This window comes from Esox lucius, chromosome 22, assembly GCF_011004845.1.
Source record: "Esox lucius isolate fEsoLuc1 chromosome 22, fEsoLuc1.pri, whole genome shotgun sequence".
Lineage (NCBI taxonomy): Eukaryota > Metazoa > Chordata > Actinopteri > Esociformes > Esocidae > Esox > Esox lucius.
The window spans coordinates 10,783,101-10,794,479 of record NC_047590.1 but is presented as its reverse complement, the minus strand read 5'-3'; the positions used below and the strand labels follow the sequence as shown (position 1 = coordinate 10,794,479).

The following is an 11,379-nucleotide window of genomic DNA, read 5'->3' as shown; positions in this document are numbered from 1 at the left end:
GCTCATTGCTTCTCAGCCTTGAACACAATGTCCTTATAGAATGAAGCATGGGTCTCTGTGATGAACACACAGGAGTAGGACATGCATGAACTGGGTTAATGGAGTTGTGTGTAGATTATGTCTCACATTTTTGCTGTTCCCAAATGTAATGTCATGACAGTAACATAAACATAACAGGGTATAAGTGCATGGCTGACCCCAACCTCTCTTTCTGTGTGTGCAAGTGAATAGAACAACTTCCAAGCACTTTTCTAACACTATAATTCATTGTTCAGTCAATAACAATTTCACAAACTAAACATAACTTAGTAACAAAACAAAACATTTTAAATATGATAGCACAACACAGTACAAAAATAAAGAGGGTTATCTGTGTCCAAAGGTAAACATTAACATTAGGTTCACAAGGTTGTCGTGTACAGGGTTACAAGGTCAGGATAACTCCTGGCCGTACTTATCATTAAATACTGATCTCCAGTATGCTACAGATAACAAAGTCTGTCTATAATCCTGTAGCAATGTGCGCCCGCAGACCGGGCTTCCCAAATTATGGTTCACAGACAGCTACTGGGTCATCATGGTTAAAATTGGGACATGGATGGGAAACATTCCAACGGTCCTTATCCACTGGTCCTCCCAGTCTGTTCAGAGCTGCCGGCATTTCTACAGGAACGAGAAGATTGCTGCTCCTCAAAGTTTCATTCCTTCATGTATTGTTAGTATCTCCCGTATAGTGTAGGGTGGCTGCCTCCAAATTGGTCTTCCTGTCCCCGTCACAGCTCGCTGAATGGCACAATCACGGTCCACAGTGGACAGCGTTCTTCACACACACGTTTGTTGTCTGAACCTTTGACTGTTCACTAGGACTTATCCCCTTGCAGGACCTGAGAGAGGACGAAGCTTGTGAGGATTTCTCTGCACAACGAAAGACGAATGATTCAAACGTGATGACAAACACAGTAGTATTGTTTAATGAAAGTGTCTGCGTTAACTGGGTAGTATGCATGTGCCACAACTCACTCCTCAGCCTGTGTCCTCACTTGCGCCATCAAATAGCCAGCTGTAATGGGCTACAGGAGGAATACCTACCTGTAATAGGCTACTGGAGGAATACCAAGCTGTAATAGGCTACAGGAGTAATAGCCAGCTGTAATAGGCTACAGGAGGGCCATTGCTGGTTTGCAAAGCAGGGTTTAGGGTTGAGCCTCGGTATGTGCTGATCAAGAGGAACTGGTACTTGCTAAACAAACAGTGTAGCGTCCGTTACACAAGGGCAGTCAATGTGCTGCTAACAGGTTAGCCTCATCCACTGTCTGACTGCTCTATACTGGGCATGAACCAATTATCCTGCGCTACACAATACAGGTGACTGTCCACCTAGACGATTCTCCAAACATCTTAGCTACCTAAAAGGTATCAATTGGACAGAGCTAGAATGTTTTAAACCCCTCAAGTGCGTTGTTGTGTGTGAGTGCGGGAGAGCCCTAAGGAGATCCTTACCTACCTGGTTGCGTGTTTTGTGGGACTTCTGCATCCAGACTCTCCATTGGTCGTAGAGTTTGATTGACATGCCGCTGCAGCCATAAGCATGCTTTCGTACCCAACCGAAGAATTGCTTCAGCTCTCGGCGTAACGTCGAGTTGGAATCTCCGGACTTGGAGTCGCACGAACCTGATGACACTCGCTCTGCAAGAGAGAGGAGGTGTCACTGAGCCGTTAGCGTGCGTGCTCGCGTGAGTGTGTGTACATGTGTGCGTTTGTATCCTTACCACTATGAGGTGTCGACGCGGCGGTTGGATGGCTCCATTCACTCCAAATACCCGCTCTACGAGATCCATAGATCCCTACGGGGTTACAGCGCACCTGTGTAGGACACACTTGGGTACAATTTACACATACACACACACACATAAACACAAATATACGTATATACACACACACACACACACACAACACTGTACCTGGACAAAATACACAGTGCCTGGTCTTAGCCCTGCCAGCCGACACGACGTCTGGTTTCCTACGTCATCCATGACCTTCCAGTCGGAGCTGTCCTCCAGCCGGTAGCGGATCTGGTACTTTGCCTGGAACAGGAAGTCTTTGAGAGCTGGTGGGGACTCCCATCGAACCGTCAGATGGTCCTCCAGGTCCCCAACGCGACTCACGCAGACGCCGGACGGTGGGTCTGTCGTCACTGCAGAGGGAGGGGCGGAGGCAGATATCCGACAGCACTCAGAGAACTAGTTCAGAAAGAAAAAGCCCTGTCCAAAGTTAGTTTTTTCTTTGGATTTGACCCTAGTCAGACTCATCCGAACATGTTCAGTGGAGCTGCTGCCACTTGTGTTTTATTTAGTTTTTTCAGTGTGGAGGTTGTGAAATGAGGGAACGGCGAGTAGCAACTCGAGTGGTGTCAGGCGTCAGTCGCCCACCTTCCTCGCCCTGCCTCGTCCTCGGGGTGTGTGTGCCCACCCAGCGTGATTAAAAGGAAAATGAGCTCATCAAAAGACAGGGTGTGTCTCGTCTTCCTCCTAGTCACACTGCCCGACCTCTACCAGGTGCATAGGTGTCTCCGTGTGTGTGTTCCCCCTCAACGCCTGAAGGCTGGTTTAGGATAGCAGGATGAAATTGCTCCAAGATGCTGACCTAAGAGCCATTCCCTTTTGGTACCATCACTACTAGTTACTGTTAGGATATGGGTTGTGTGATCTGGTCCTAGACCCAGCCCAAAGGGTCCAGGATAGAACGAATTCCACCTGGAGCAAGATGCAAAGCTCTGAAGCCAGAGGGTCAGAGTTCAAGCACTTACTCTCTGTCTTTCTGTTACGCACACACACTCACCTACATCTAGGATATCCAGGGTGATGACATCAGAGGTGGCTGAACCCAGCTGATTGGTGGCCTCTACCCAGATCTCGTAGGGCGTGAACAGGGCGAGGTCACCAGGTATGTAGCAGGAATATGGCTGGGCGGCACTGTGCTCCTCACACTCTCTCTCTCGGCCATACCACCTACACACACACAGAATGCCACACACACACAAGCATTAGGCTCAGGCTCTGTTAGAATGTGCATTTCTGTATTGAAAAGGAAACCTGTAATTGTCGGCGCCATTAAAGTTTCATTGCTGCATACTGTTGATGATGGTGCATTGTGGGAATATAACTATTAATAGCAAGCAAGTTTATTTATATAGACCAATTCATACATAGAAGCAATTAAATGTGCTAAACAGAAAAATAAAAATATTAAAACAAGAAACCAGGCAAGCCTTATTCAGCCGGCCCACAATAAAATGTGTTAATCATGACTGCCCTCTCAAGAATTGAACCCAGGTCACCCACGTGAAAGGAATTGTCATTAACCACTAGACCACTGAACTGCACAGTGGCCCAAGACCATACAGCGGTTTAACAGGACAGGTTCCACTCAGAACAGGTCTTGCCATGGTCGACCAAAAAAGTTGAGTGCACGTGCTCAGCGTCAAATCCAGAGGTTGTCTTTGGGAAATAGACGTATGAGTGCTGCCAGCATTGCTGCAGAGGTTGAAGGGGTGGGGGATCAGCCTGTCAGTGCTCAGACCATACGCAGCACACTGCATCAAATTGGTCTGCATGGCTGTTGTCCCAGAAGGAAGCCTCTTCTAAAGATGATGCAAAAGAAAGCCCGCAAACAGTTTGCTGAAGACAAGCAGACTAAGGACATGGATTCTGGAACCATGTCCTGTCGTCTGATGAGACCAAGATAAACTTATTTGGTTCAGATGGTGTCAAGCGTGTGTGGCGGCAACCAGGTGAGGAGTACAAAGACAAGTGTGTCTTGCCTACAGTCAAGCATGGTGGTGGGAGTGTCATGGTCTGGGGCTGCATGAGTGCTGCCGGCACTGGGGAACTACAATTCATTGAGGGAACCATGAATGCCAACATGTACTGTGACATACTGAAGCAGAGCATGATCCCCTCCCTTCGGAGACTGGGACGCAGGGCAGTATTCCAACATGATAATGACCCCAAACACACCTCCAAAACTGCCTTGCTAAAAAAGCTGAGGGTAAAGGTGATGGACTGGCCAAGCATGTCTCCAGAACTAAACCCTATTGAGCATCTGTGGGGCATCCTCAAACGGAAGGTGGAGGAGCGCAAGGTCTCTAACATCCACCAGCTCCGTAATGGTGTCATGGAGGAGTGGAAGAGGACTCCAGTGGCAACATATGAAGCTCTGGTGAACTCTATGCCCAAGAGGGTTAAAGCCGTGCTGGAAAATTATGGTGGCCATACAAAATATTGACACTTTGGGCCCAATTTGGACATTTTCACTTAGGGGTATATTCTTTTGTTGTTAATGGCTGTGTGTTGAGTTATTTTGAGGGGACAGCAAATTGACACTGTTATACAAGCTGTACACTCACTACTTTACATTGTAGCAAAGTGTCATTTCTTCAGTGTTGTCACATGAAAAGATATACTCAAATATTTACAAAAATGTGAGGGGTGTACTCACTTTTGTGAGATACTGTAACTGGTACATTCCGTAGTAGATGAGGAAGCTATAAAAGCTGTAAGGCTAAAAGTGTGGTTAAGTTTAAGTGCTCAGTCATAGGCACGAGAAAAGATTAGTTTTTTTTAACCTGGATTTAAAAATGTATATGTTTGGGGCACGTCTAAGATATTTTGGAAGTTTATTCCAGCTGTATGCAGCATAACTACTAAACGCAGCTTTGCCATATTAAGTTTGGACTCTGGGCTCTACTTGCTTACCTGAGTTCATGGATCTAAGAGCCCTGCTCGGTTTATAATCTTCAAACATATCAGAAATGTATTTGGGGCCTAAACCCTTCAGTGATTTATAGACTAAAAGCACCACTTTAAAATCTATTCTGTTACTGACTGGAAGCCATTGCAAACATTTAAGAGCTGGAGTGATGTGCTCTGTTCTCTTGGTCCTGGTTAATATTCTAGCAGCAGCATTCGGAATGAGCTGCAGCTCTTTTACAGTCTTTTGGGGGAGTCCAGTTAACAGCCCATTACAGTTGTCAACCCTACTGGAAATAAAAGCATGGATGAGGTTTTCTTGGTCTTTTTGGGACACCAAGCCCTTGATTCTGGCTATATTTTTTATATGATAGAATGCTGTTTTGGTGACCATTCTGATATGACTTGTGAACATGAGCTCTGAGTCAGAACACCAAGATTACGCACTTGGTCCCTAGTTTTTAGGGCCTGAGAATCCAGCTCTTTACTAAAACTAGTTCTCATATTTTTGTTGCCAAACAAAATGTTTTATCTTGGTTTAACTGTAGACAATTTTGGTTCCTCCAGGTGTTTATGTGCTCTATACAGTGACACAATGAGTCTATTGAGTTTACAGTTCGAGAGCCATATATATTTGAGTATCATCTGCATAGCTGTGGTAGTTAATGTTGTTGTTCTGTAGAATTTGGCCCAGAGGTAGCATATAGAGATTGAGAAGCTGTCTGAGGACTGATCCCTGGGAAACTCTGCTTGTCATAGCCACCCTATCAGATTAATGATTGCCAATGGCGACAAGGCCATCTAAATAAGACCTAAACCAATTAAGGTCTGTCCAGGAGAGTCCTACCCAATTTTCCAGCCTGTCTAGAAGTGTTCTATGATTTACAGTGTCAAATGCAGCACAGAGTTCTTATTGAACCAGAACTTAAGTTATTTTATCTGAATCAGTATTCAGCCATATATCATTTAAAACCTTTATCAGAGCCATTTCAGTACTGTGGTGAGGTCAGAAGCCTAATTAAAATTTGTTTAAGAGACCGCTAGAGTTCACAAAATTACTGAGTTGAATGAAAACAAACATCTCAATGATCTTGGCTATAAAAGGGAGATTTGATGCAGGTCAATAGTTTGATATAGGTCTATATAATGTTATCACTTGCATGTAAGTTATAATGCACATACAGTGTGTGTGTGTGTGTGTGTGTGTGTTTGTGTGTATGGGTGTGTTTATCTATATAGTAGTGTGTTTGTAGTGTGTGTAAAGTATATACCGGAATTTGTATTTGAGTGTGTATTTGGTCCTGATGAAGGTCTCTCCCTGTCCTCCTGGTGCCCAGCGACAAGTCAGATCTTTGGTGTTTCTGGACCAGCATGTTAGGTTTACTGGCTTCACAGGAGGCACTGGGGGAAAAAGTGGGTGGGGGGAGAGAAGGGAGAGAAAGGGAGAGGAGAGAGTGGAGGGGGTGAGATGGAAGGAGGGAGGACATTTCCTTTGTCTGGAATGTTCCTCTGTCTGTCTGGGATTAAAGTTCCATATCATTTTGAAGACAAGGTGTTGATCAGGAATGTCACATGGAGATTAGTGCACTATAATGGCCCAGGGTGTGTGTGTCAGTGTGTGTGCGTGTGTGTGTGTCAGACCCCATGCATTATGAGTAACAGAGTGTGTAACAGAGCCCCCTGCATGCTGTTGTCATTCACACAGAAGGCCAACCGGACCTTTAGCTGTGTTCGTTCCTGTGTGTGTGTGTATGTGTTTGTGTGTCTGTCAGTGTTTGTGCATGTCAGTGTGTTTCTGTGTGTGTGAGTGTGTGTGTCAGTGTGTGTGTTTATGTGTACGTGTGTGTCAGTGTGTGTGTTAATGTGTATATGTGTGTGTGTGTTTATGTGTGTTTGTATATTTCTGTGTGTGTGTTTCTGTGTGTTTGTATTTCTGTGTGCGTTTCTGTGTGTTTGTATTTCTGTGTGCGTTTCTGTGTGTTTCTGTGTGTTTGTATTTCTGTGTGTGTGTGTGTGTTTCTGTGTGTGTGTGTGTGGCTCCACTTACTCCCAACATAGAGACAGGACCCGGCCAAAACATGTCCGCCATGGTTATGACACACAAGGTTGTCCCCTGACCTCTGCCTAGAGGCTGGCAAGCCAGGCAGAGTGACACTGAGAGCTGTAGGGCTCAAAACACTGTAGGAAGAGCTTGGAAGCCGACGGCCATTAAGGCTCCAGAACAGAGAGCTGGCATGTAGGCCCAGGTCAGGGCTAACTGAACATGTGGCAGTGAGAGTGGAGCCGATGGTCAGGGCTGGGTCCTGGGGGTAAATGGCTGCTGTCTCTGGAGAGAAGGAGGAGGATGAATTCACTGTGTTTTTATTGATTCAACTCATATTTAGTTTTTTGAAAGTCCTGGAACTTTCAATAAATTCTCTGTTTTTCCAGTATTCCTAGTTGAAAAACTGAATTTTATAGCGTGTTATTCCCTCCCATCCAGGAATTCCCCAACTGAACTGAATTTTTAAATAACATTATTAGACTTAGATATGGTGATATGGTGCTTTGAATGCCATTTTAAAGAGGAGCATTTCAGCGAAACTCCCCTAACACACACACACACACTATTTAAAACAAAACATTTGAGCTGATGTAGTACATGTTTCATTGTGGTTTAATGACATGGGTCACAAGTAGAATCACAGCACACCGTTTTCTGGGATCAACAGTGAAACTTTTACAGCCAGTGGCCAGAAAACACTGTATCTTTGACTCACATTGCGGAAGATCGAGTTCTTAACCCTCACAATTTATTGATAGACAATAAACATTGACATTTGTGTTTATTTGTCAGTTGGTCAGCACACAATTCAGCTGTATTCAAAACAAAACTAAACTAAATATAGGCTAGGAATAGGAATGAGAGCATGTTATTCAGTGTACAAAGTCAACGACAGAAGCCATTACGCCTGTGTATTTTCTCTCCTGATGAGTTCTGAGAAAGTAATGGGCTGTAAAATATGATTTGTTTTTTGAAAGGTCTTCTGAGGTAGGGCTGGTTAGATGATGGTTGAAAGGTGGCATCCATTAGTCAGGGTGGATTAGAGTGTGAACCAGTGCATATATTAGAGGGATAGTTTTTCATAGTGTATTGTGCCTTGATTGGAACATTTCTGCACAAACTGCATTAACTTCTGAGCTTCCATTATTTTTGCAGGGTTTTATTCCTTGGCAGCACTGCAAAAAAACAAATTCTCGCAATCAACTCCTCCCCAAGATGGCGATCAGTTGGATCAACAGTGTAAAACGCTGGGCTGGAACCAAACCCTGCTCCCTGTGTATACATCTCAGCAGGGAAGAGCGCCGCTTTTAATCTAAGTAAACACAGTAGCTGTCGAGCGTAAACCCTGGATTACGCTACGAGGTTTTAGATGAAAAATTACCCCAGATTTTTGACCCTCCAGGATATGGATGTCAGTCCTCAGGGATGCGTGAAAGGCCGATTTCAGGACACTGTTTACCTTACGCTCCTACACAGAACTGTTCAAAAGCGGTTTCTGTTTCTAAGACCAAAGCAACCACATGTGGAACATTGGATGGAGGCCCAATCTATGAGGGAATTGAACCAGCTCGTGCAACATTTGACCACTTTGAACGGTGTGATGTTTTCTGAATGGTGATTAATATGATGGAGGGTTCACTGGAAACTTTGACAAGAACAGAAAATCTTCTAGAGAACATCCACTTGAAATCCACTTACCAAACCAGGCACAATCAGGCTTGCCAAGCCATGCTGCTTCTTATCACACTCCCTTAACCAGAAAGTCATCCAGGACCAACACTCTTGGAGGAGAGCGCTCCTCAGGCAAACGAGCACAATTAACTTGCAGGTGGCGAACCTGCCACAAGGAGACTGTAGAGCACAACATACTCCTCCCTTGCTGAATCAACTTGCGCCATCCTTTTTGGGCTTCCCGGACACTGCTGGTATGACACGGCCAATGCTTAAACCCCGAACACAGTTACGCAACTATAATGCAGTGCCTTAGACCAAGAAGACATAAACACTTTTTTTTTTGTTATGTTAATTATTCTATTCCTGGAGAAACTTGAAGGACTTGTTATTGAACCAGGTGCCAGAAAGTCCAAGACCTGCTAAATAGTTACAATACTAAAAAAAGTTGCATTATTTTCTAATTTAAACACCTTAAAATACATCAAATGTACAAGCTGTTGTACAATAATGATCTATGCCAAAATAGTTCTGTGACCTCACCTAAAAAAAAAATAAGCTTAGCACTAAATCTACATTAAGTCGGCATACCTCAACGCGTAACTGTGATTTATTTACTTTACTTTACTTTGCATTAAGCTGACGGTTAACATTCCGTTAGACCCGACCATATGAAGTCATCGCAGTGCAGCGATCTGTAAAGCCCGTGTTACATGTGTTAAAGGAATCATGATCTGAAATTCACCTCCTGAGACACAGTTCATCAACAGCATGGTCAAGAATACCGGGTGGTAGGATTATACATTTTTACAATTTCTCATCAAAACTAAAAGCTAAGAATAGTTCATGAAACACTTTTTGCACTAAAATGTTGCATATGTATAAATAGTACAATAGGGCTTATTTAATGCTTTTGAGATCATTTTAAGTTATAGATAATTCTAATGATTTTTTTTAATCAAATGTGTTTACACCTCACATTATCTAATACAGATCATTTTAAGACACCATTACAATTAATAAACGTTTTAAATATAGGCCCTATCATTTTTATAGCATTTAAAAAAAATTGTCACTCCCAATAAATCTCGTATATAATACCCCTTTAAAAACAAGGTATAGGACTGCATTACCAACAGTAAATCTATATCCTACAAAACCAGCTTTACCGACAGCGAGTGTTATCACATGAAAGATCAGCCCCACTTACGTGACGATGAGGACATCACTGCAGGAATGTACAGAATCAGGAAGAATAGTGACAACATTTTGACAATGGCAAATGTTGTCTTCTTTTCGTTCAGTTAGTGAACTTTTCACTTTTTAAGCTTCTATTGAGCACATAATTACACAGACTACAAGGGATCAAAAAACGCACGGGATCAAGTTGCACCGAAGTCCGAATTTAAGTCTTTGATGCGCAAGTTCAGTCCAAACCTAAGGTCAGTCCAAACCTATTATTTGATCCGTTGATTGCATGAAACTCGGGTACTAAAGAAACGTCGGTAGCCGTGAGGTTTTCCTAACTCCGTTTAGTGTTCTACTGCTTGGCCTTCTGTCTATCTGCGTCTTCATACACAAGTTCATATTTTTTCAAGCTCCGCCCCTCTTCCCACACAAACGCCAGTCATTTTTGCCCCCCCCCCCCCCCCTTTTCCACTCTTTCTATTCTTCCTCCCTCCCCCTCTTTTGGCCTGTGATGCGTCAAGCAGTCACATCCATTCACTTTCACCGAATCACTCTTTTCTCTCTATTTCCTTTCTCTCCTTTTTTTTATTGCACTGGGGGATGTGGAGTGCTGAGTCAGAGAGAATTACCAGAAATTACCAAAAACGTAATTGCTTTGACTCCTATATTGTGTGTGTGTGTGTGTGAATCACATGCATGTGTGTATACATTATGTGTGTGATGTCTGAGATGGTTTGGTGGTTGAATTTGTGTTTGTTTTGACGTGATGATGATGGCTGGTGAAAGGCATGTATTGTGGTTGCTTGTGTAACCTTTATCTAATGTCTTGGGCTGCAGGGAAACACACATTCACACACACACACAACCACACTCACACACACACATACATTTCCATCTAACCTTCAAACCAATTTTTATAAATACCTAATTTCTCCCTCCTTCCTTTACACTCTTCTTGCCCTCCTACAGCATCCTCCTTCCCTCCTCCAGTAATCACTGACTTTACATGGTTGGATTGGTGGCAGTTTGTGTCATCTGAAACTTAGGATAATTCCCTGAATGTCTCCATTCACACGAGAGAGATGATGATGTGAGGCCATCTAGTCACAACATCCTGTACATCCAATCACATTGCATTGTCTGTGGAGGATAAAAAGAAACCTCAATGGGAACTATGACTAATAAAACCCACAGACCTACAGTCCTTCTATGTTAGTCTTTCTGTCTCTTACCCTCTGTCTACCATCCTTTCACTGTCTCTCACCCTCTTTCACACACCCCTTTCTCTCTCTCTCTCTCTCACCCTTTGTCTCTCAGTTTCTCCCTTTCTTTCTCCATTTGTGTTCTCCCTGCTGTCAGTTATTTCTGTTTCTTGCATCCAGTCCTATGATCCTCACTCTCACTCTCTGTCTCGCTCTTCCTTTCTCTGTCATCCTCTCACTGTCACTCTTGTTTTCTCTCTTTTTTCACTCCCTCTATTCACTGAGTCAGTGTTAAGAGACTGAGAACGTTGATTTATTCTCCACTACTAAATGAAGTTTGGGCTTATGGCCTGGCCTAATCACAGCAACTCCCGGCTGGCTTGGCATAGGTTGAGACGTGTCCTCCATAGCACATCGCACCACTTCCTTCTGCTTCTTGTCACAATGCCCGTTCAACATAGTATGCCAGCTCTCCAACATCTACGCACTTGGAGGTGAATGGATTTACTGTCCAACAACCAAGGTT

General features: G+C 43.7%; 2 protein-coding genes across 3 annotated transcripts in view; one reads left to right on the top strand and one right to left on the bottom strand.

Annotated features, from left to right (window-relative positions):
- Window positions 1-244: 244 nt before the first annotated feature.
- On the bottom strand, window positions 245-10,042 carry crlf1a (cytokine receptor-like factor 1a). Of its 2 annotated transcripts, none has more exons than XM_010886385.5 (8): window positions 9,674-10,042; window positions 6,796-7,074; window positions 6,020-6,149; window positions 2,839-3,008; window positions 1,962-2,194; window positions 1,770-1,863; window positions 1,501-1,686; window positions 245-884 (listed from the first exon to the last, which is right to left on the bottom strand). In XM_010886385.5, the coding sequence occupies exons 1-8, from the start codon at window positions 9,729-9,731 to the stop codon at window positions 868-870; spliced, it is 1,167 nt and encodes a 388-aa protein (XP_010884687.1). In that variant the 5' UTR covers window positions 9,732-10,042; the 3' UTR covers window positions 245-867. The 2 variants fall into 2 exon arrangements, with proteins under 2 accessions (XP_010884687.1, XP_010884686.1); XM_010886384.5 differs by having other exon boundaries at window positions 1,505-1,686.
- The window catches only part of keap1a (kelch-like ECH-associated protein 1a), a 22,526-nt gene continuing 20,982 nt past the window's right edge, over window positions 9,836-11,379 (top strand). Inside the window, exon 1 of the mRNA XM_029116637.2 lies at window positions 9,836-9,905. The gene's annotated coding sequence lies outside the window, so the exon portion shown is untranslated. The remainder of the gene's footprint in view (window positions 9,906-11,379) is intronic.

What these genes read in the sequence shown, in the direction of transcription:
- crlf1a (XM_010886384.5), bottom strand. Translation starts at nt 9,731, where the DNA reads ATGTTGTCACTATTCTTCCTGATTCTGTACATTCCTGCAGTGATGTCC. An exon ending in CCTGGATATCCTAGATGTAG is followed by an intron (nt 2,195 to 2,838) that starts GTGAGTGTGTGT and finishes CTCCCTCTGCAG; the next exon opens with TGACGACAGACCCACCGTCC. An exon ending in CGCGTCGACACCTCATAGTG is followed by an intron (nt 1,687 to 1,769) that starts GTAAGGATACAA and finishes TCTCTCTTGCAG; the next exon opens with AGCGAGTGTCATCAGGTTCG.